At 44.4% G+C, this 25041-nt stretch overlaps 1 protein-coding gene across 7 annotated transcripts in view; it reads left to right on the top strand.

The window, feature by feature from the left end:
• The first annotated feature begins 5478 nt into the window (after positions 1–5478).
• Positions 5479–25041, top strand: part of CCDC85A (coiled-coil domain containing 85A) — a 202812-nt gene continuing 183249 nt past the window's right edge. For 2 of the 7 annotated variants that reach the window (XM_003262404.3, XM_030827278.1), the window contains exons 1-2: positions 5481–6491; positions 13942–14914. In XM_003262404.3, the coding sequence (XP_003262452.2) occupies positions 6201–6491; positions 13942–14914 (1264 nt within the window). In that variant the 5' untranslated portion in view covers positions 5481–6200. Of the gene's footprint in view, positions 6492–13941; positions 14915–25041 lie in introns of all 7 variants that reach the window. The other 5 variants (XM_030827276.1, XM_030827279.1, XM_030827281.1 and 2 more) reach the window with 5 other exon arrangements.

Consider the following 25041-nt stretch of genomic DNA (forward strand, 5'->3'; position numbering starts at 1 on the left):
AAATGTATGTCTTATATTTCTGGGGGGCTGGGAAGTCCAAGATCAAGAGTCCAGTAGATTCGGTGTCTGGTGAAGGCTCACTCTCTGCTTCACAGATGGCCCCTCTTACTGTGTCCTCACATGGTGGAAAGGCAAAAGGGGCAAAAAGGGACAAATGCTGTTTCCCCATCTGGTAGAAGAGAAGGGTGGGCAAAAAGGGACAAACTTGCTCTCTCAAGTCCTTTTATAAGGGCACTAATCCCATCCATGAGGGCAGAGCCCCCATAGCCTAATCACCTTCTCAAGGCCCCCTCTTAATGCCATCACCTTAGGGTTTAAGTTTCAACATACGAATCTTGGAGGGATACATGTTCAAGCCAAAGCAGACACCAAAGTAAGCGAGAGACAGAAAACATTATAGGGTCTATAACTGAAGATGAGACTCTTCTCCCCCTCCCTCCCTGCCTCCCTGCCCTCCCTCCCTCCCTCCCTCCCTCCCTCCCTTCCTCTCTTTTCTGCCTTACTAAAAATGCCAACAGTAACTTGCAAAGATACATACACACAAGTTTAAAAAGAAGAAATCATGAGGGAGAAATTTGAAAGTGAGAAAATGATGGAAGTCAGGTTAGTCGACAGATTACATTCCTTACGTTTTCTCTAAATTACTGAAGGTGGGCCGCAAATTTAGATCTAACTTCCTAGAAGCCAGCACAAAGAGGAATACATAACCAATTGCAAAATTCAGTGTCCATAGGATGAAAATTATGTAGTTCCCCCAAAGAACCACAGGGATTAGGTGCAGTCTTTATAAGGCATTATGGGATGTCGTGAGTAATGTCCTCAATAACATCCCTAATGGCACCAAGGAGTTCCGTAGAGCATGACAAAAATCTGTATGGTTTGGAGAAAGCAGAAAAGCGATAATATTAAATCCTGGCTGGAGCTAAACCCTTTTGTTGGGATTGGACTGGATTAGTCTGAGCCTCTGCTTATATTTTCCTGTAATTCAGCATTCTATTTTAGGTACTGCACTAGAGGTATGCACTGGAGGTTATGGGAGTGGAGAGGGACACTCACCTTTACCTCTGCCAGGGAAATGTGGGTTGATGCCAGCACTCTGGAGAAGACGATGCCTTTTGAAGGATCTGGTTGGAAGTTATTCAGAAGGATAAGGCAAGGAAGGCATTCCATGCGTGAGAAAAGAGCATCAGTGTGGCACAGAAGTATATTGAATGCTGACAGGGAGCTACAGGCAGTTTGGAACTGAAAAAGTATGAAATATGAGGCAAAGTATGGTAGGAGGTGGTGCTGAAAAAGTAAGCAAGCATCAGACTGTGTCCGTCTTATATGCTCTGCTAAGAAATGTAGCTTCACTCCACAGAAAGGTGCTGAGATGCCACCAAAGGGATTTAGGCAGGGGAGTTGTATCTGCTAACTATTGCATTAGTAATGCTGCATAATAAATCTCCCCAAAAGTCAGTAGCTTAAACAACAGTCTTGTTTTCTCACACACAGATCTGTGAGTCTGTGAGCATGGCTCTGCTTCACGCTGCAGGTCTTCAGGTTGGCTGGGGTGGCTGAGTGTGTGGCTCAGACTGAAGGAACAGCAGCTACCCAAGGTTAGCTCTTCTCCTGGTGAAGCGTAGGAAGAACAGACGGGCGAGTGGGCAGACAGATGCCTTTTGAGACCTCTTCAGAGAAGGGGTACATTGTCAGGTGCACACACATGCATTAGTACAGCAAGTCATATGCCTGCAATACGATTTTCAATACCAGTGGGGAGGGGAGAAAAACTGCCCCCTGTAGGGGAGGCACTACATCACATGGTGGAGGGTGATGTTAATTTTTTTTTTTTTTTTTTTTTTAAGACAGAGTCTGGCTATGTCACCAGGCTGGAGTGCAGTGGCGCGATCTTGGCTCACTGCAAGCTCTGCCTCCTGGGTTCACGCCATTCTCCCACCTCAGCCTCCCGAGTAGCTGGGACTACAGGCACCTGACACCACGCCCGGCTAATATTTTGTATTTTTAGTAGAGACGGGGTTTCACCATGTTATCCAGGATGGTCTAGATTTCCTGACCTTGTGATCCACCCGCCTCGGCCTCCCAAAGAGCTGGGATTACAGGTGTGAGCCACCACGCCCGGCCGATGTTAATTAATTTTGTAGGGAGGTTATGAAAAATTATCAGCAATAATTCAATCTATCTCAGGGGTAAAGTAGCTAGACTTGACTTTTTGAGATGATTCACTTGGGAAGTTGTGTGGAAAGCAGATTCGAGAGAGATGATGCTGTAGTCAGAGGGACCAGTGAGAAGGGTCAGGTGAGACTTAGTGAGAACCTAGGCTGAGCAACAGTGAGCTGGGATGAAATACAGTTGACTCAAAAAAATCATGTGATATAAAACCATCAGGACTAAAGACTTAGGATCATTTATGGCTGGTTTTCAGAAATCTCCATTTAACTTACTCAGAGTTCAGATTGCATAAGAAACTGCTAAGGTTTGCATAAGAAACTGTTAGTTGCCTACCTAATATTCATTTTATTCTTTCTTATTAAAACAACCCAGATTTTACTTGTGACATTAACATACCCAACTTAGAAAAATGTCCTAGCTTCCCTTGCAGCTGGGAGGTGATCATATGGTAAGCTCTGCCTATTAGAACATAAACAAAATTCACTGGGTCAATTACCAGGAAAACTGTTTTTTTTTTTGTTTTGTTTTGAGACAGGGTCTCACTCTGTCGCCCAGAGTGGAGTGCAGTGGCACGAACCTCCGCGTCCCAGGCTCAAGCAATTCTCCTGCCTCAGCCTCCCGATAGCTGGGATTATAGGCATGCACCACCATGCCCAGCTAATTTTTGTATTTTTAGTAGAGATGGGGTTTCACCATATTGGCCAGGCTGGTCTTGAACTCCTGACTTCAAATGATCCACCTGCATTGGACGCCCAAAGTGCTGGGATTACAGGTGTGAGCCACGGCCCCCGGCCACCAGGAAAACTTTTTAAAGGGGCATGTGCCCCTTTGCAGTTGTTATTATCTTCTTCCTGCCTTACATGTAGCTTGATGGCTAGAGTTCCAACAACCATGTTATGGACACGAGGCAATCATCTCAAAGGGGACTGAGCAGAGAGAAGGAACCTAAGATTTTGACGACCTCATGAAGACACCATACCAGCCCTCAGCTGCCTCTCTTTAGAATACCAGGTAGGTGAGAAAAAATAAATGACTTTTTTAAAGTGACTGTTTGAGTTTCTGTTTTTAGCAGTCAAATGAAGCTCTTGACACCATATATGACCTTAGCAACATGAAGCAAGATTATTCATTCATGCAGAAAATTATTATTCTGAATCAATGACCAAAATTAGAAACATCAAAACCTTAAGGTGATCTAGCTCAACTGTAATCCACTGCTAGTGTATATAATTTGTGGAGACTTTTTTTTTTTTTTTTTTTTTTGCTTTCCTTCTTCCTTGTCCTCCCAACACAAGTCTAATTTCTCCTCTCAGCCATCTATCTGATTTCTCATATCTATTAGGTGTTAACTGATCTGAGGGAGTTAGCAGAGAAGGGGGCTGGCTGTTTCATTTTAGAATAGGACTCTTGAAGAACCCCCTGATGGAAGAATAAACAGAAGTCCTGGTTCCTATTTCTAGACAAGAGGCTGCCCAATGTAATATGTAATATCAGTAATAATAAGGTTGCATTTCTGTAGGGAGGCTCGATCAAGCGCTTCGTGTATATCATATCATTAGCTGCCCGAGGGCCAGTAAGGTCAGATGATTTGTTCAAGGACAAGAACTAACAAGTAACAGAGATAGGACTTATCTTTTTCTGACCTTCACTTTCCCCTTCTGTGACAAAACTGGTCTTAGGAACTGTGTTGAGCAGAGCCTTCTGTGGGCATGAGAGCCGCTTGGAGGTGTCAAAGAAAAATTGCATCCGATATAGTTAAACAGACAAGGGGGATTTATTCAAGGCTATTGCAATAGGGATGAGAGAGAGGGAGGGAGAGGGGAACTAGGAGAAGACTAGTGGAGGAGGAGATTAGGATGGGAAGTTGGTCAGTGTAATGAGGCCATTTGTGTTTCCTAATTGGAACTTACTAAAGTTAGGCTCCTCCTCTCCACAAACACTGGGAGATAGGGACCCTTTTTTCCTTGATGATTACATTTCAAACGGATGCCTCACAGATCCCTGAGAAAGATCCCCAAGCTGTAAAACCCAGCAAGAGGCAGAGAGATTTACATGTCAAAGGGTCAGAGGAAACATTCATCAATGGAAGTTTGCTAAAGTAAACGCTCTGAGAAAAGGAAGGTCTGGGGTCTACAGTTAGGAAGAAACCTGTCTAAAGTTTAGTCAAGCTGAGGGGAATGTTAAGGCCATCTTGGTCACAGTAAGCAGTACCACCTTTCCTTGCCTCTCCTGGGAGCCAGGTCTCAGTGTCCCCAATAGGGGACACACACTGACCGGCGGGTGAAGGGACTGATTTCGATTATCATCCTACCAGCTAGAGATTATTCCCTCTGCACCCGGGTTAACTGAAACCCGGTGGGGGGTAGGTCCTTGCCATTTTCCGGCCCCGTCCCCCACTGGAAATAACATGCGGTGGTCAAGGGCATCCCTCTTTAGGCAAAAGCATGTTTTCAGCCCAGAGACGATTCCACCCAACTTTACAAGAGGATAGCCCAAAGATAGAAGCCAGGGACTCAGACTTCCTCCTTCCAGAAATAACCATCACAAAAAAGCCGACCCAGTAAACGCCTGGCAGCCTGCGGCACAGAAGAAAATGGAAATCTCCTTGGCTGGCATTTCAGCTTGCCTGAGGGGGCTTGCTTTGCTCCGAGGGGAGGTGACTGTGCTGACCTTAAAATCCAGGTTTCAGGAAGCAGGAGATGAAGGTATTTTATTTTCGCCTAAAGGCTTTGATATTTTTCAAATAAAAATTTAAAAGATCCAGTACCTTCTTCCGAAGCTTCTTCATAGAGTAGTGGATTTTTAGAAAAGACAAAGGCCTAGGGATGGGGCGAGAGTCGGGGGTGGCGATGGGTAGTCCCATAAGAGCAGTGCCCTGAAGCCTCTTTTCCCCCTTTTCAGACCATTTGGATTTTCTTAAGCTCCCCCTTCCCCCAACCCCTGTTTTTGCCATTTGCCTCTCCTCCCATTCTCCAAAGTGCAAATAACTGGTTATCCCTCAGGTCCTGCTACCCTATCTTTCTTGATCCCCAATGCCTCCAAATACCAAGCACCTCGCATTTGGGTCAGCAGCTGTTTTCCCTGCCTGGTGACAAGGCCGGTGTGCAGAGGGCAGAGGAGGGAGCTTCTTCCGCCACACGGTGGTGCCCGCGAGCCTCCCAAAGCCCGGGCGGCCACAGCTCCTCACCTTCTCCCCATTCCAGCCCCACCCGCGCCCGGGGGCAGAAAGAGCCGCGCCCCCAGCCCTCCCGGGCAGGACAGCGGGGGGCGCACCTCGGGGGCCCGGGCAGCGGTCGAGTGGCAGCTGCGTCCAGCCCATGCGGGAGCTGCTGCGGGTTACGGGTGGCCCCAGCTCCAGGCTCCTCCTCCAGCCGGTCCCCCACCCTCCACCCCTTCTCGACTCGGCTCTGCAAATCGAAGGCTTCCCGGAGCAGCCTAGGAGCGGCCGCGGGCGCAGCGAAGGCGGCAGGAGGAGCGCAGCAGCCTTCGGGCAGCTGCGGCGGCATCGCTAGAGCAGCCGGGGAGGCGCCGCGGAGCCCGGCGCGCCCTCCGAGCTAGGAGAGGGGAGAAGCCGGGGGCTGCAGCTGGGCAAGGGGGAGGAAAGTGCGTGTGCGTGCACGCCTGTGTGCAAGGCAGAGTGTGCGGGGGAGCGACAGTCTCGGCTTAGGGCGGAGGACAGGGCAGGGGAACGGGGGTGCAGCTCCCCCGCTGTCCCCGAGGTTTTCCCGTGGCAGCCCCGGGCTCCCCAGCGCCCCTCACCATGGACTTGCGCGGAGTTGGGACGGGCCTCGGCAGCAGCCAGCGGCTGGCTGCCGGGCCCTGGGGGAGCGCGGGCGCGCGCGCGGGGATGGCGAGGTAGGATGGCCACCCAGCGCGACCCCCGCCGCCCCAACCCAGCGGCCCCTGGGCGGTGCCGCTGACTCGCTGGAGCGCACAGGGGTGTGGGCGGAGGCGGCCCCGCCGCGCCCGCGCCTTCGGGAGTCGCCTCGCTTCTTCCACCCACTTGCACCTGCCACCGCGCGGATACCATGTCGAAAGCGGCCGGAGGCGCGGCGGCGGCTGCAGCAGCAGCGGCGGCGGCGGAAAGTTGTTCCCTAGCCCCGGCCAGCTCGTCCGCGGCCGCGCCCGCGCCCGCGCCCGTTGAGGACCTGGCCAAAGTGTCGGACGAGGAGCTGCTGCAGTGGAGCAAGGAGGAGCTGATCCGCAGCCTGCGGCGCGCCGAGGCGGAGAAGGTGAGCGCGATGCTGGACCACAGCAACCTCATCCGCGAGGTGAACCGCCGCCTGCAGCTGCACCTTGGCGAGATCCGCGGCCTCAAGGTGAGCGCGGGCCAGGTGGGGACGCGCGGCGCGGCTGGGAGCGGGGTGCCCCGAGGAGGAGGCGGGGCCAGGCAAACTTTCCCTCCCTCCCTCAACAGGTGACCCTCCCCTTCTCCCTGTCGGCACCCCCTACCCCCAGTCCCCAGCCCCTGTGAAACTTTTCCAAACTTTGGAGGCGTCTGCTCCCCTCCTCTCCTCAACACGGGGCGCGCCACTGTCTGGCTGTTCGAGGTGTACTGCGGCGAGAGGCGCGGAGGACGCTGGAATGCAGGGAGGGAGGTGAAGGGCACGCGAACCTTTCATTTCTTAAGGAGGCTGGAAAATCAGTGCTTGGGGAGCCGGGTTTCAGTCAGTTAGGGGGAAAGGCCAGTGAGGGGGTGAATCCAGGGGATCTTCGCCTTGGAGGGTCGGGAATGCGGCTGCTCTGGGCCAGCAGCTCTTGGGCGGGCAGAGGGCGAGGAAAGGGCGCCACTGCCAGGGAGAGTGGCTGGCGGGGCGCCCGGGAGAAGCAGCGGGCGCCACCCTCACAGCAGTCTTATGTCACCGGGTACATAGGAGTTCAAGCTCTGCCTTCACATCTTCTACCAATTTCTGTGCTTTTCCTCTCCCGGAGTTTGGAAGGCATCGCCTGGAGTTGCCTTACTCCCCTTCCCACTTAACCCCAGGTTGACTGGGAGAAAGAGGAGGAGCAAAGAGACTCAGTATGGAAGGAGCAGGGTTTTGACAGGGTACCCCAAGTGTTGGTCAGTGATGCTTTCTTTCTGAGCCAGCCCCCCTGCCACCCTCTTCTAGGAAAAGAAGGGAAACGTTCCCCAAGCCCACTAACTTTTTTTTCTCCTTGGAGAGCGCTGGGTCTGCGAGGAGTGTGCCTGCCCAGCTGCAGTACACGGGTGGCCGGGAACCGCCCTGCTGGCGAGCACCGCAAACTTCCTCTCCTTCCAGCTAGCGCTGGTGCCTCCTGGTATTCCTTCCTCTCATTGTTCTGCTTTGTTTATAGGAAGCCAGACACAAACGAAATCACTGCAGGGACTTCAGGGAGCAAATTCCTGAAGGCACAAGCTGTTCTTTTCCCCTTTCCACTCCTATCCCCACACATCAGGCAGTAGATGCTGTTCCTGAATTGCCTCAGTGCTTCAGCTCTGGGATTCTGGGGCAAGGAAGAGTGGGAAGGGTGGAATGCTCAAGGCTCACCTATGTGCTGGGCCCAGTTCAAGTGGAGATGGCCCTCTCCTGAGGCCGGAACTCATTGTCATATAGTCCCTAGTGTGGGTGCAGGTAGGAAGATTCCTCCAGTCAGAAAAATGCCAAGGCTTACTCTCTCCTTTGGTTGAATTCATTACTAACAGTGTGTTTATTGAGTGCCAGGCTCTTTGGGGAATAGAGGCAGGCTAGTGTAGTAGGCAGATGATCTCGGAGGTGGGTTTGAATTCTAGAAACCTCATTTGCTAGGAGGGTGAGCTTGGGCAATTACTTTCTCAGATCCTCATTTTATTCACCAATGCAATGCAATGATAATAACTTTCTGAGGGTGTTATGGCAATAAGTTATGATTATGTAGGGAAAGGTTTAATACTTGACTATAAAATGGTAGTTACTGTCATCAGGAAAGGACTTACAAATCTATGGCTGTGTGTCTCCAAGATTTTGGTTTCTTAGGCAGAGCTGGACAAGGGGGCATTAGTTTGTCACCCTCTAATTTGAGTTTCTTCCATGGTCTGAACAATGGTGTGATTTAGAAGAGTTGGAAGAGTTATTATTAAATGCTTTAATAGTATGGAGCATCAAAATAATAGCTCAGAAACACTTGAAAGTTCCTTTAGGTTGTGTGGATTGACTGTGTGTGAGGTCTATGTGTGGGTAGGGGAGGGGGATGGTAGAGTGGGTTGGTAGAGTGCCTGGGCTTCATTCCAGTAGCTTCATGTAGAGAAGTAGCTATTAGGTCAGCTAAGGGCACTTACACCCAAGTAGGAAAGTCTCCTTGTGATCTAGATTCACGACCTGGCGTTAAAAGACTTTCCAGTCTACTTCCTTATCAAGTTCAGAAGTGACAGGGTCAGGTTGCTTTCTGATGCAGCCTCTACTCTTCTCATGTCATCCCTGGGCCGCTGCAAGGAGCTGACTCCCAGGCTTCTGACCCACCCTGAGTGTGCTGTGGTTTTACTCTTCGGAGAGGCCAGCCTTCTCCCTTCTCTTTTTTATTTTGGCTCAGAGCTTCCTTGGACACCATAGTAATCCATACATGTGGCTCACTGAATAAATGATAGGTACATATGTTTATTTTGGCTTAACTAGAAGAAAAGAAGTATTTTTTTTTGTTGAGGGTGGGGGGTGGGGAGCGTCTGAGTGCTTGACATTCTCAGTTGAGAACTATAAATGTAGGGGAATTAAGACCATAATACATTTTCTTTTTTATGCCTCTTTCTATGAGCTGACTTTGAAATTGCATCTAAATATTTGTAAGGCTACTAGGTGTTATTGTAGCTGTGGACACAGGAGATGACAGCATCAGTTCTTTACTTTTCAGGGGCCTGTGGCCGGGTCCTAGCACTGATTGACTTGTTTGTGTTTAAATATTTGGGAGGCAGGGCAGTGTAGGGGCCCCGAGAAGTGGAAAGACAAAGAATTTGGATTCTGATAATTTGGGCAGCTTTGGCCAACTGTTAAACTCTCTTGTCTCTCGGTTTTCTCATCTGCTCGTGGGGATTTTAATTCCACATGAGGTTTTATGAGGATGAAGTATACTATAGATGAAGAAACCCCAGTGAAGTTAGGTAGTTTTCTCAAGGTCACGGAGACATAAAGTGTTCAAAATCGGCCTGCTTTCCTTTTCTTTTGGCTAGTTGACATTCTTTGCTTAGAATGTGTGGTCCTGGAAGGGGTGGACAAGGGAGATTCTAGTTAGGGTTATGTTGTAAGGAACTGGATTCCTGAGAACCATGTCTTTGGACTGCTGAGTATATACCAACACTTCAGGCTGCTCTGACCCAGTATCCCGGTTGGGGGCTGATTTGGGATGAATCTCTGTAGATTTGTTTTCTGCATTGCATTAATTTCCCTCCTTGGTTCCTAACCCAACCACCCACCCGCCCACCACCCTGCTCTGCAATGAAGCAAAATAACAAATTACAACAATTATTTAACTGTAGATACAGTACTTGATAGTCTTCAGGCATAAGATTGAAATTTTGGTTGGTGTGCTACGAAGTGGACTTAAACTTTTAAAAGTCCACTTAGACACTTGGATAATTTCTGGTGGCCAGTGGCAATGTTAAAAGGACACCTAGTGTTTTGCAAAAGAAAGCCCAAGTCTTAATGAGGCAGATTTGAAGAAGCTGGATCACAAGGTTATTATCAAGCTGGCTGCTTAGCTGTTCATCAGAAGGCAAAGGAAATAGCTCAGAACTGAATAGTAAATAATATTCTCAAGAAAACTAATAATAGAAAGAAGGAACTGTGATATAGAAATGGGAGTGGGCCAATACTCACTCCTATCTACTCCATCTGGAGTGCTGAGAAGTATATGTTTCACTCCTTTTGGAAAAGGCATTAGCTTCATGAAGCCGAGGGTAGCACCAGTCCTGTTTACTTTCCAGCTCTAGAGAAATCAGAAGTAGCTGTAGGATAGTCAAAGGGAAGTGTTTTCATATGAAAATTTGTTTAGATGAAAGAGAACGTGACTTGAGCTTTCTATCAAATGCCAGGATTAAACTAAATGTTGAATAATTTTTGGAGCTTAGAAAGATTAATTTTGTTTGTTATTGTTTTCTCCAAATATCCACAGCTTCTGATTTCCTCTAAAGCATCAGTATCAAGGGATAGTTTATTCTCTTACTACTGTACACTCTGACATAGCTAGTGCTTGCTGAAAACAATAAGAAATTCTTCTCAGTAGCTATAGCTGTAGCCTGTTTTGGCCAGAGGCCTGGGGCTTTATATGGTTGATCAGTCCATAAACACATATGGAGTGTCCACTGTATGCAAGGCACCATGCCAGATATGTTGCATATTCAAAGAAAGACTTTTGGAATAGACCCTGCCCTCCAGAAGCTAAGATGTCCACATTAGAAAGGAGAAAAAATTGATGTCTAGTGATTGTTCTAGCTAGAGTGTGATACAGGCCTTAAACAGTGAGTGGGAAAGTTACTTCGTTCGTTCATTCACGGGTACTTTTCTGTGCCGGGGGAAACTTCTCAGAGGAATCTCTCCTGTTAGGTTCATATGGGGTAGAAGATGATATTTTCTAGTTGGAATGCACAGATGTAATCGTAGCTCATAATTAGCTGACAGCTAAAGGTGGAAAGGCAGGGGACAGCCTTTCAGGCCTGGCTGACGGGTTTATTCATTTTCCCTGGCAAAGGAAAGGTGATGGGGATTGATAAACAGGAGAGGCAAGTATTTTTGGTGTTTCTTTTCTTTTTTTTTTTTTTTTGAGACAAGGTCTCACTCTGTTGCCCAGGCTGTAGTGTATCGTGATCTTGGTTCACTGCAACCTCCTCCTCCCAGGTTCAAGCGATTCTCCTGCCTCAGGCTCCTGGGTACCTGGGATTACAGGCACGTGTCACCATGCTTGGCTAATTTTTGTATTTTTAGTAGAGACAGGTTTCACCACGTTGGCCAGACTGGTCTTGAACTCCTGACCTCAAGTGATCTGCCCACCTCCGCCTCCCAAAGTGTTGGGATTACAGATATAAGCCATTGCACCCAGGTGTTGTTGCTTTTTGTTTATTTTAAATTTCAACTTTTATTTTAGATTCGGAGAATACATTGTGTGATGCTGAGGTTTTGGGTATGATTAATCCTATCTTCCAGGTACTGAGCATAGTATCTAATAGTTTTTTAACCCTTACCTCCCTTCCTACCCCCCAATAGCCCCCAGTTTCTGTTGTTGCCATCTTTATGTCATGACTAGCAGGGAGTATTTTTGAAGGTCTGATTGAGGAGTGCTTGTATTGGAGTGGGTGAGGGGAAGGAGTGGATGGCGCAAACGAAGGCAGGGAGGCTGCCTGGGAGGCTATTGGCAAAGGTCAGGCCTGAAAACAGAAAGTGGCAACGAGAAGCAAAAAGGAGAGGTAGGAATTAGAAACAAAGAAACAGAATTATTGGTGATGCCAAGAGTTAGAACTGGAGTTAGAAACTAAGCTGCATAAGCTTCTTCCTAATACCCACAAATTCACTCCCATGACTGCAGGAAGTGGAGGATGTGGTTGACAGGTGTTTTATAATTTGCTTTTTAGTCTGAGTTAGGGGCAGTGTTGAAATCAACCTGAGTCTAAGTGAATTCAGTCCCCTTTCTGAGTACCTCTAGTTCTGGATCGGTTCGCAAGACCAGAGATTTTCAGGCTTTTTGAAGCAGTGAAATCTTAGGTAGCAGCCCTGTAGCTGCCCCTGTTTCATCCTTACCAAACTACAGTGCCTCAAGGAACTGCTGGCTCCTTGACTGTGTGCATAAATGGAGAATAGGTGGGAACTCCACTAGTCATCTTAAAAATTCCTTGGCTTCAGGTATTTACACAGGGAGTGCTGTGTTCTCGATACACAGAAGTAAATAGATGAGGTCTTTGTTCTTGTGACTCTAGAGAAGATGTAGTCGAGAATGAATGGTCATACTCACACATTTCTTCTTACAAATTGTAGTAAGTCTGAGAGATGATGGTAGACCATAGATTGGGGGTGGACCTTCTATAGAATGGTGTCTATGGGGAAGTGACTTATAAAATGAGACCCGATGGTTGTCTAGAAGGCTGGGGAGAGCATTCCAAGTGAGAGAGGGAAAGGCCTTGCCCTTTGCGGACCTGAAACACAGCCTCAGTGCATGATGAGGAGGGGTGTTCCCACCTTCTCCACTGCTACCACACGTCCAAGCCACCATCATCTCCCTCTGCCTGGACCAGCCCCGGAGCCTCCTTGTTGATCTTGCAGCTTCCACTTTATCCTGACCCTCCCTTCTTTCCTCCCCTACCCTAGTCAGTCTGTTTTCCACACAACTATGGAGATTCTTTACAAAAGGAATCATGTAATGTCACTCCTCTATCCTCAGCTCCCTAACAACCCAAAGTCTTTCCCGTCGCTGACCATGCCCTGCATATTCTAGGCTCTGATGCCTCTCAGATCCCCTTTCCCATGTCCGTTGACTTGCTCTCTGTTGTTTAGGTATGCTCACCTCCCTGTACTTGAGCTCTTGCTCTCATGCTGGTCTCAGCTCTCATGCTGCTCTCATGCTGATCCCTCTCCCTGCCTGGGATCATCTTCTCTCAAATGTTGGCTCCTTCATTCCACCCAGGTGTCTGCTCAAATGTTTCCCTTCTCTGTAGCAGTATCTTCTCCTGAAAAAGAGTATTCTTTAATCTGCTTCAATTTTCCTTCCAGAACTTTTCACTGCATGACATTATGTTCTATAGGTGTTTTTTGCCAGTCTTTCCCACTGCAATAAAAGCTGTACCATGTCAAGGTCTTTGCTGTGTCCACTGATATATCCCTACCACCTGGACTGGTACCTGGTACAGTAATAGATGCTTACTGAATATTTGTGAACAAACAAGTGAATCATCATTCATGCAGGAGAAGTAGGCAGAATCAATGTATCTGGGGCCTTGTGTGACTTAAAGGATTTTGCATTGTATCCTAAGGACCGTGAGGTTAAAGGATTTCAAAGATGGGAATGACAAGATGAGCTAAATTTTGGAGATAGAGCTCCAAAGCCTTGTTTGGTTTTGAAATGGAAGGTTGAAGGAGAAGGAGATGCCAGAGATGACCCCAGGTTCATATAAAGAACAATGGAACAGAAAGAGGAAGCATTTGCTGAGAGGTGCAGTTTGGGGAGAGAGGTCTCTTAATTTAAGGCTCAGGTTGCTTGAAATAAGTGAGAGATGCCTGGGAGATGTTCAGGTGGGTGTGGCAAGTAGGGGTTGGATGTGCAGGGCTGAAATGCCACTAGAGGGCAATTGTGCCTTTCCCTACCAGGGGAATTGGGGCTGCATATTCCATGTCAGGGCTGAAGATCTAAGCAGTGCTTGCTGTTTACTCTGTTGAAAGGTCTGTTGTCTCAGGGCTTTTAAGCATTTCACAGGTCACAAGCAGTTATTTTTCTTTCTTGAGGGTGAGGCAGGGGAGCCTTGTTTTTATCTAGTGACTGATTTCTTGATAATGAGCTGGTTGTGAGGTCCGGTTTCCTCTTCTGTATAAGAGCCATAATAATTATTATCCCCTAAATGTTTGGGTAAAAATTAGATGACATAATGCAAGTAAAGTATTGTGCAGGGATAGAACTGATACTTAAGTTAGTTTAATTTTTATGGACAGCTACAAATCTTCAGCTTCCTCCTACTCCCTCACCTCCTCCCCTAACCTCACAGGTAATTCGCCAGTTACAGGCTCTCCCTTTCCAGGAAGTCTGAGCCTGCTGACACCTCAGATGTGTACTTCCCTTGAATGGTTGTGTCTCTCTTTTCAGGATATCAACCAGAAACTCCAGGAGGACAACCAGGAACTGAGGGACCTCTGCTGTTTCCTGGATGATGACCGGCAGAAAGGCAAGAGGGTGTCTCGGGAGTGGCAGAGACTGGGTCGCTACACTGCCGGGGTGATGCACAAGGAAGTGGCCTTATACCTGCAGAAGCTGAAAGAGCTGGAGGTGAAGCAGGAGGAAGTGGTGAAGGAGAACATGGAGCTCAAGGAGCTCTGTGTGCTACTAGATGAGGAGAAGGGTGCAGGCTGCGCCGGCAGCCGCTGCTCCATCGACAGCCAGGCCAGCCTGGGCCAACTCACAGCCTCCACCGCACCCTATGTGCGGGATGTGGGTGACGGCAGCAGCACCTCCAGCACTGGCAGCACTGACAGCCCGGACCACCACAAGCACCACGCGAGCAGTGGCAGCCCGGAGCACCTGCAGAAGCCCCGGAGCGAGGGCAGTCCGGAGCACTCCAAGCACAGGAGCGCCAGCCCCGAGCATCCACAGAAACCCAGGGCCTGTGGGACCCCAGATCGCCCCAAAGCACTCAAAGGACCTAGCCCTGAGCACCACAAACCCTTGTGCAAGGGCAGCCCCGAACAGCAAAGGCACCCGCATCCGGGGAGCAGCCCCGAAACGCTGCCCAAACACGTGCTGAGTGGGAGCCCGGAACACTTCCAGAAGCACCGGTCAGGGAGCAGCCCTGAACACGCCAGGCACAGTGGAGGGAGCCCGGAGCATCTTCAGAAACACGCTCTCGGGGGGAGCCTAGAGCATCTCCCCAGAGCCAGGGGCACCAGCCCGGAGCACCTCAAACAACATTATGGAGGGAGCCCTGATCACAAACACGGTGGAGGCGGTGGAGGAGGTGGAGGAGGTGGAGGCAGCGGCGGAGGCAGCAGGGAGGGCACCCTAAGACGGCAGGCGCAGGAGGACGGGTCACCCCATCACCGGAATGTCTACAGTGGCATGAACGGTGGGTCAGTATGTGCTGGGGTGCTGCTTGGGCTGGGGAACTCAGTAGAGAGTTATGAATGATGATGGGCCTTCCAGCCATGTAAGAAAGTGCAGGCGCTAGCTAGGGAGTGGGTTTGGGGAAGGAGCAAATGTTGGACCCAAAATCATGATTTGGGGTTCTTCTCCTCCATCTGTTTTTATTCTAAACAGTTATAAGTCAGTGTGAAGAAGTTTGGGACGAGGGTTTATGGGAGGGAGAGGAACAGTAATTCCTTAGGACCCTGAGTTGTCAAAGGGAAATCTTTGGGTATTGGTGATAAAAAATAGAACCATTCTAAGAGTCTTTCATCTTAAACCTGAGCATTTTCTTAGTGGTGTGTGCTGTTTCCTACTAGAGCTTGTTTGTAGAATGGTTGCCAAAAGGATTTTGAATCCAGTTAATAGGTTATGTACAAGAAGAAATGAATATTTCTATGAAAAACCAATAACATTAAAAAAGAAGTGTGATGTTTCTAAACAGGCTTGATGCTGGTTTGCCCAAATGGCTATAAATATGCCTGACTTCACCTTAAGGATTTTTTCCATTGTGTTGGAGGCCTGAATCTGTGACATTTGTTTGCATCTAAAACGCATCAGCTTATTCCCTTTCTACTCACTCAAAATCCATCAACACTGTCATCAAACTCCCTTATACATATTCCAAATAATGTGCTCTCTTACACTGCAAGAGACATCTTTCCTGGTTGTTCGAAAGTACCTTTTTAAAATGTACAGATGTGTTTGGACACTCTTTTGGTTTCTAAAGCATAACATCCACTACATTTGCTGAGGCAGTGCTAAACCTGAGCTTTTAAACCTTTTCGAAGAGGTTTAATTTTCTGCGTCTTGGATCTGAAACCACTTTGAACTTAAGAGAGAAAAAATCATTTCTTAAAGAATAAAAAACAGAAAAACTCCACAATCCTTTTATGTTACCTATGGTTGAGTTGGAGCTAAAACGATTGATTTTATATACTGTGGGGTTTTGTTTTCATTGAAAATATCTGAGGGTTTTTGCTTTATTTAAAAGGTGCTCTGGAGTCTGCAGCCAGCTCCAAGCAGTAGTGGAGGAGGCTGGCAGTTTTAGCAGTGACAAGAAGGGGTAAATTTCAATATCGTATCTGGGGATTTACCTGTTGGATTCCATTTTATCCTAGTCCTTTTCTCATAGTGCTGAAAATCGACTCCTGAAACTTGACTTCAAATGCATGCAATGTTCTTTTAAGCAGAAGTTGAAATAAAAAGGTTGGGAAAGATGGGAGGCTACTGCTTTCTCTGTCGTTGGGAGGTGGAGGCCCAGAGAAGCCAATTCACCTGTTGTGTTGAGGCGTCCTGGCTGGTGCCTTTCCAATGTTGAACCTTCACTCACTCTTTCCAAGAGCTGTGGAGATGCTGCCCCCACCCCCACCCCATTGCTGTAGGCAGTCTTGGCTGCCCAATTCTGTACAAGAGATGCAAGTCATTTAAAAAGAAAGTTTGGTTGTGTTACTATCATGAGATTGGTCATTGGACATGAAGCTTGTCTTTGGAGGAGGGATAGTGGAATAATGGGAAGGTAAAGTTAATGATTTTTCCATTTCTTGATTACTTTTTAATGAGCTTGAGAAGTAAATATGTGCACCATTAAAAGGAAACTTTGTCTCTGAAACTAAAAAGAAAATATTAGGGACAAGTGGGTCACTTAAAAAACAATTTCTCTTTACAAAAGGGCTTCTTTATATAAAGAACTCTAGTTTAATCACCATATGATTTGACTTCTAAGAAAAGTTTTTAGATGCAGCTTTTAAACAATGCCTTGCATTGTAGGTAAGGTGTATCTCCTAGTAAAGATGGCATTACATGATAGCTTATTGCCTGGATACAGATAAACTTAGTGGGCAGGTAAATGTTTCTTAAAATTTAACAATTTAATTCAGTTAAAACTGATGTAATAGAATGATAGTGAAGTTCAAATCTTATGTCTACTTCAAGTTTTCTCATTCTTATGTGACCAATCTTATGCTGACAGTTGATATCCTCAGAGTATATTTGCAGTGCATTTGCATTGTATTTTAATTTCAGTAATTAATTGGTAAACGAAGTGGCACAATAAGATGTTTATGGATCATCAGCCTATAAACATGGGCATTGGTAACTTGTATTTATCCTTCCATTACAAATTAATTTTTGATACGGATGGTAAGACATGCTTTTTCATATTTTTAAATCCTCACACAATTTGTTTGAATCATTTGTGTGTAAATAGATAGGAAGCAGTATCAAGGTTAATTCAGAATTGCAGATTTGCTGACTCATTTCCAGAGTCATTCTGCTTGGGGTTGGTGTGAAATACGAGTGTTTTGGATGAGCACTTGCATGTTTTTACGTGAACAAAAAGCATGTGAAAACAAATGGGAAGTGTGTGTGCATTATGGCAGACTGAAACAGAAATGAAATATACATTGGCAGGATATTGTCCTACCTGTGAAGATATGCATTTCCTCCCAAAACACACACATATGCACACTGAGAGGACATCAGTGAAAAAGATGACTGTTTTCGTTGACTATGCCTTGAGCATTTATAAATCTTCTTGTGCTTATAATTACAAACTCAGTGGATGAAATAATTGAATTCATTCAAGAGTTTCTTTTGGGAATGCAAAGATAAATTTTAGCTATTTTTTCTCTCTTAAAAACATCTTAAGTCTCTATAATAATTTCTTAATTAGTAGGTGTTTAGAAAACAACAAAAGCAAAAGCAAAAGAAATATTTAAACAAATCTCCAAACTAAACAAAATTCTCAAAAATGCATGTAATTCTTTAGAAGTTACTGTTCAATGATTTCTTTCTAGTTTGTGTAGAGTTCCATTTTCAGATAGGAAGTAGATTCAACACTTACCACATCTAGGCATTCAGGCATTTGTCCATTCATTCAAATTGCTTGCTTATTTCATATTTGTAAATTAAGTAATTAAATAACCATTGCCATTTATAAATGTTCATAAACTGACAGCCTCAACTATTGAGAATGGGGGTTTGACTTACTTGATTCCATTGACATCCAAGGTTGAATGGAATTTTCTTAGGTGAAAGTGTTTCCTTCCACAACAAAATGAAGTTTTGCTTCCAGATACTAGCTGGCAGGGCTTTGCTTTTAAACAGGTAACTATTTAGCTCAGGTCATGGATGTCTTGGATGATTTAGGCTCTTCTAGCCATAGCTGTGTTTGTTATTGGCCGTCAAGACAAAGAAGATTCTGATGATCACAGATCCTTACAAGTAGTTCGCCCACTGGACATAACGAATGCAGAAGAAAAAAGAGTAAAAATAGTTTGATATTAATTCTAGAAGCACATATTTCTGGTGACCGGCAAATGACAAGGAATAAATAGATGAAGAAATGGTACTCTTCATTATCTTCTTTCTTCTTCTCCATCTTCTAAAAAAAAAAAAAAAGGAATTTGTTTAATTATCCTGGTGGGTCTGATTCCCTTTGCCTTGTTAGAGCAAGTTTCAGTGAGCAGTAACATTGCGCTCTCCTTAAACATCACTCCAGCCAATGAGAGCAAGCATGAGGAAATCATTCACCTGCATTAAACAAGGTCCATTTAGAAATACTTTGGTCTTGCTGAATGGAGTGTCAGGGTTGTAAGTCTTCCTCCTGAAAGCTTCCTATTCATTCTTTTCTTGTTTTGTGAGGGTATCTCTAGAGATGGGAAGAGCAGGCTGTTTCTCCCAATGAACTCTTCTAGTTTAGGGTTTCTTTACAGCAACACTATTACTATTTTGGACCAGATAATTCTTTGTTGTGAGATGCTGCCTTATGCATTTCAGGAGGTTCAGCAGCATCCCTGGGCTTTATCTCTGAGCATCCCCCTAGTTGTGATAATAAAAAATGTCTCTAGACACTGCCAGACGTTCCAGGGTTGCGGGGGTGGGGGGGTGGTAGGCAAAATTGCCCCTGGTTCAAAACCATTGCTTTAGAGCAGTGGTTTTCAATCTAGCTGCAGATTAAAATCACTATGATAGCTTTGAAAAAATACTGGTGGCTGAGCCCTACACTGCACTCTGAGATGCAAATTGAATTGGTCTGGCCCTGGACTTGGGCACGTTGCAAAAAGAGCTCTCAGGTGATTCTGATAAGCGGACCAGTTGGAAACCATTGCCCTCAGTGAGTGATTTTGCTTCAGGTGGGTTGGTGTGAGTGAAGGTTTCAAACACTCAGGCTTCCTGGGAAGAAGAAAACTTCTCCTTTTCCTTTGCTTAACTCCAGGACTGAGAAGGACTGATCCCAGCTGTTACCGTAAAACTTCACTCCATTCTAGACTAAAGTTGTCTAATAACATACTATTTTGGGATATGGGTTGAAAATGTGTGTTTTTGTTGGGTGGAATTGTTAGGCTAATTTGAGGGAAACTCTGGCATATGATTAGGCTCATGACTGCTTTACTTTTTAAAGCCTTTACATCCAGATGGAAAAAGAAGCACATGAGTTTCTAACCTATTTACGGCGGTTGTCGGTGATGCCTGCCCTGCCTGCAATGCTAGTGGGTATTTCCCACAAGAGAATATTGCATTTCAAATCTCCCACTTCATAGGTTTCACCCTGAGTTTTAAGACTGCTCCTTATTCTCTGTGGAGGTTATTAATGAGTAAACGAAAAATGTTAATAACACAAAGTGGACTTGTCTACGAGGGGTCAGATAACCTGTGTGTGGAAGACCCCAGCAGTATTTCTCTGAAGCGGAATTGTCTGTGAATTAAGTAGCGTGTGCTGTAACATGAATAATTACTCTCATAAATCTTTTATTTTGCTTAAAAAAGTCAGCACATCACTTGTGAATGAATTTGGACAATAGAAATTGAACGCCTCCTGGGAGAAAAATTTTAACAGTTACAATTATGGAACACCAGAACTGATTTTAATTCAGGCCCTCTGTGTGTGTTTTCTATTGTGTGAACTGACAGATGGTTAAAGAAATAAATAATGGTTTTTCTTCTTCAAACTTCAATACTGTAATTTGGTAACCTTATGCACACTTTGATAAGACATCAACTTAAGTTTTTGATAAAACTGATTTATTGTACCATACTTGTATATGCAAAACATATTACATTTATCATAAGGATACGTTTTGACTTAATGACATAGAAAGCTTAATATTGAAAATGTAGTTTAAGAAAATTGCAATATATATCAGAGGAAAACTATTGGAAAACCTAGATGGCTTAGAAAGGTATTTTCTAGTACAATGTAAGGTTTTCAACTCCACTGACAATGATAGCACAATGCTATAAACGTAATTTAAATCTGGAGGGTCATTTTCATCTTTTTCCTATGGAGATTGCCTATCAACTTTGTATATATATGTGTATACATATGTTTATATACATTTCAGTAACTTTAATATTGCATCTGCACAGTGCCAAACATTCAATTGATTTCTATTTGGTCAAACTAATGTTCAAATGCATCTGGCATCCTGTCACATAAGCTAGTTGCTGCCATAAAGTAAACCAAGAATCTCTTTCAACTGATTATGATCCTGTCCTTTAGACTCAGTTGAAACCAATGAAATGTTTATATCTTCTGGCTTGTTGCAATTTTTCAGAAGATATAATAGAAAAAAATGTGACCATTGAATTAGTGATGCGTTTATCATTTCATTTTACCTGAAATTGGTTAGGACAAAGGTTGGGGAAGTGAAAAGCTATGGTGAGTTATTCCATTTCATCAGGTCACAGCCTTTCACAAGTGTCAAATGAATCAGACACGTGAATACAAATGCATAAGTACATGAATAAATGAATGCAATACAAATACAAAATGTCTAGGGCTATACAGTTAAGTCATAGTAATGATAGATTATTCTGGAGGCATGGATGTAGGGATGTTAGTCGATCTCCACTTTACACTCAGAAATAACAGTGTAAAGTCAAAGTTTGCCAAAGCTTTAAGAAAATAAATAATTATAATGTTTTACTTGTGTCGCAACTTTGGGCCAGTGTATCTGTGATTGGAGTAAGTTTTCCAGGCTGAAATTTATCACCTTAGGCTCTACGACTTACTTTTGATGGTTAGAGATAGAACTGTGGATTCCTTCATTAAATGGCCCTATATGAGTATTCTTTTTTTTTAAGTCTCCTAAAAATAGATTTCCAGTCACTTCTAGTACTGCCATGATGTCAGCTGCCCTCCTTGCTGACCTCAGCAGGCCTGACTTTAACTCATTTTCTCATTGTTTCTAAATTCTATTCTGCTGTTTCCAGTGGCTGGCCATAGCTTGGGAATGCAGATAACTGCCCTGCTTAGAAATGTGTTTAAAATAAATAACCATGAGGTGTCCTTCTAAGAGTAAACTGCATGAGCTTCAGTGTATAGTCCATGTGCCATAAGTATTTTAGATTTTCAAGGTTCATTTTTGCTTGCTTTTTTTTTTTTTTTTAATTTGAGATGGAGTCTCGCTCTGTTGCCAGGCTGGAGTGCGGTGGCGCAATCTCGGCTCACTGCAACCTCCGACTCCCTGGTTCAAACGATTCTCCTGCCTCAGCCTCCTGAGTATCTGGGATTACAGGCGCATACCACCACACCCAGCTAATTTTTGTAATTTTAGTAGAGACGGAGTTTCACCATGTTAGCCAGGATTATCTCCATCTCCTGACCTGGTGATCTGCCTGCCTCTGCCTCCCAAAGTGCTGGGATTACTGGCGTGAGCCACCGCGCCTGGCCCATTTTTGCTTGTTTGCTGAGTCTTGACTACAGATAAGTGAGGCACTATGTTTCTATAATATTATCAACTGAAATATTTGCTTCTTGGATACTTTGGTATAACCAAGTTGCCCTTGATAGTACTTTAATACATAATATTTATGGTGAGCATTGAGCATATTTGGAAAATATATTTATTTTGAATTTGATTTTGGGACCTATTAAGAATTGTTCCATGTTCTGAAATGGGCTGATTTTCAAGAGAGCTGGGAAATTTGAGATTCAATATCAAGAGTAGACCACGGGACACTTGAGGATACAGACATAAAATCTCAGCTCTAATTTATAAGTCTCTAATCTGCAAAAGAGTGAGGTTCAAGTTACTGCTGCTCCTGACACAAATTGCTTTCTCTTTAGAGTGCCATTCAAGTGTTTCCAATAGAAAGAACCTCTGCTCTTTCTTAGATAGAGGATACTTTAGCAGCAGAGAGGCAGAAGAGGTGTTTTCAAAAAGGGAAAATGGCAGAGGAGTAGCAGGTTACATTGTCATCCTTATAAAGGCAATACTGGTTTGGTGTTCCAGAGATAAAAGGCAATAACTGGGTTATTCACAGATGGCTGTTCATTTACCATTTTTACATAATAATATTTATGTGTATTATGGAATTTTTGTCTGAAATCATTATGGAAGAATACAAGAAGTCTTGGGACTTCGTTCTGGCTCCTGATCAAAATTAGGCAAATATTCAATTACCGGATAAATGAAACTTCAGGAATTATATCTAGTAGTTTTATTTTTTTATTTAAAAATTTATCAGAATCTTAGTTGTTTAGGCCTTCTGTAGGCTTTTCCGTGAGACGGGAGATATCTAAGGGAAAAAGAGTGGATTTGGTAATTGCTCAAAAACTATATTTCAATTATTTCATCTCTCTCTCCACACACACACACACACACACACACACGCACATACACACAGCATTTAGTGTTCTTGTATGTATATTTAAGAATGTTAAATGCATTACATTTAAAGATATTGAATGGCTTTTTTTATACCTCCTTCACCTTCATTTTCAGCCATATGAAGGAAAGTAAATCCTTTAAAAATTTTAAAACCTGGCAAACAAAATTTTTATAGCACCAGTTTTGCCTGCTGTTATGGTTGAGGAATAGAACCTTTAGATTAACTTTGGAAGACTAGGCATTTGAAAGTGGTCTCTGATACTCCCTGGTGAGCTGGCTTTTCCAGTGAGATCTAGTCAGATATAGTCATTGTTGCATTAAACTCAGAATTTTGCCTTCTGGTCTTGATTATAAAGAAAAGTGAAAAGTCTTCTCATCTTTCTCCTAATTATTGAGGGACTTTTTGGCTTTTAGGGAAACCCCTGATCTAGGCTGTATATAGCTGTAACTTCCTAAGTGTGTCCATAATTGCTAGTTCTTAAATAATGTTAAAAAGCATGAATTGCTTTTGGGGTCATGGTGTGTGTTTTCTTACCAGTAGGAAAGAAACCCAGTTGGTAGTCAATATGTACATGCATATTTATATATGCACATGTTGATGCATATAGTTATTCAGTTAAATGAGAATAGATGTATATATTAATGCTAAAGAATAGCTAGAAATGAGGGCAATATACCTGTATTTAGTTTAGAACATCATAGAATCATAGAACTTAAAGCCATAAAGTATACTCTATGTTAGAGCTGTGACGTACTCAACCCGCCCATGTTCTGAATGAAATGATTGACTTCCAAAGAAGGTTAGTGAATTGTCCAAGGCCAGATGTCAGTTAGTAGAGGACTAGAAAGAATCAAGCTGACTCCCAGGGCACGGGGTCAGTGTCTAAAGAAGACATTTATTCTTCTAGACATAGAGGCCACTTGAGGTAGAGGTAATGTTAATGATAGAGACCCTAAATGGAATAAGGAACCAGTTTTTCTCAATTCTTATTGGAAATCCCAGAAAATTAGACACATGCAGTGATGAGAGTGTGAGATAAGATGAGTATCACTAGCCTCTGGCTTAGAAAAGTATCAGAGAAGACCTGGTGATCTATTAGGTGAACTCAGAGCTATTGCCTGGAAACCTCTGATTCAGCCAGATGGGACACACAGTTCACAGCTGGACGGACAACTCCCAAAATGCATTTTTAATAGAAGGAGTGTTCCTATTCCTAACCTGGGAGTTCAACAACCTTAGTATCCTTTTTCCTCCCACACAGACTCTCCTTACCCCAGGGCCATATTCCTTCCAGATAAACATTCTTGAGAAGATGGTCTGACCTTAGTCTGGTCCTTACATAGCCACTTGCATTCACAGCCAAAGTGCCGTGTCTGGGGAAGTGTTGGTTTCTGGAATGCAAGAAACAGAAGGGAAAGAGACCAGGAGCAAAGGGATGGGCCAGATGGCAACACCAAATGCTCTCAAGGAGTTGCGTTTTTTTAATAACCCAGCTTACTGCAAACAAAACTAATTAAGCCAGTTATTCTGATTTATGCTACTATAGGCAGAAGTAAAGTACACTTACATTCCTCTTTTGAAGGCATTTAAAAGGTCAGAATACCTGAGTTGCAGATTTTTGTTCATAGCAGCCTGGTCTGTTGAACCACTCTTGAGAATTCAAATTAACCAAGCTCATTAATTCAGCATCTCTTCTGTTTCCCTAGACAGCAAGTGCCAATTCACCCATCCACCCAAACAGGATAATAAGACCCTGAAAGGCAAGCCATTAGTCATATCTGCGGATGATGGATTAGATGTGATTTAACAGGAAAGTGAGGTAAGAGTCAACTTATAGTAAGGGAGAGTGAAAATAACAGACAAAGGCAATTGTGAGACATCAGTTTTTGAGGGGGATGCTGTGAAGAATTTAAAGGAATCTGTTTGGCTGTGCGTGTTGTTAATTGTCTTATGTTGATTGGCAGGGAGTCCTCTTCACTGTTACAAAAGCTGACCAGAATTGCTCTGGTTATGGAGTCATGGGAGAAAGTGGCTGAATTTAGCTGCTTATTTTACATATGAGGACACTTACGAAGAGAGTACATTTATAATTATGATCAATTTGAGGTCTAGGAATAAACGTTATCCAGGTGGTTTGCCATGAATAGCTCCCCCAGTATAGTGACTTTCATGAGAAACAGTTTGGAATCAAGCTTTTCAAAATCTTGAAAGAACAGGCTTGAAAATTGTGTGTGTGTGTTTTTTCTATATCTCTTTACCACTTAAATGGAGATCAAGTTCGAGTCTTCAGTCCCTTATTCTAAAACTGTGTGCCATGTGGTTTTCATCTTTAATTTCTTTGGCTTTTTTCCCATTGCAGTCTCAAAATTGCCCACTTTGGGGCTTATTGGCCTAGCACGTAAATCTATCTTCAGTGGAACCATTTTTGCCAGAGTCTGCACAGCCAGGTATACA

Source organism: Nomascus leucogenys, chromosome 14 (genome assembly GCF_006542625.1).
Source record: "Nomascus leucogenys isolate Asia chromosome 14, Asia_NLE_v1, whole genome shotgun sequence".
Lineage (NCBI taxonomy): Eukaryota > Metazoa > Chordata > Mammalia > Primates > Hylobatidae > Nomascus > Nomascus leucogenys.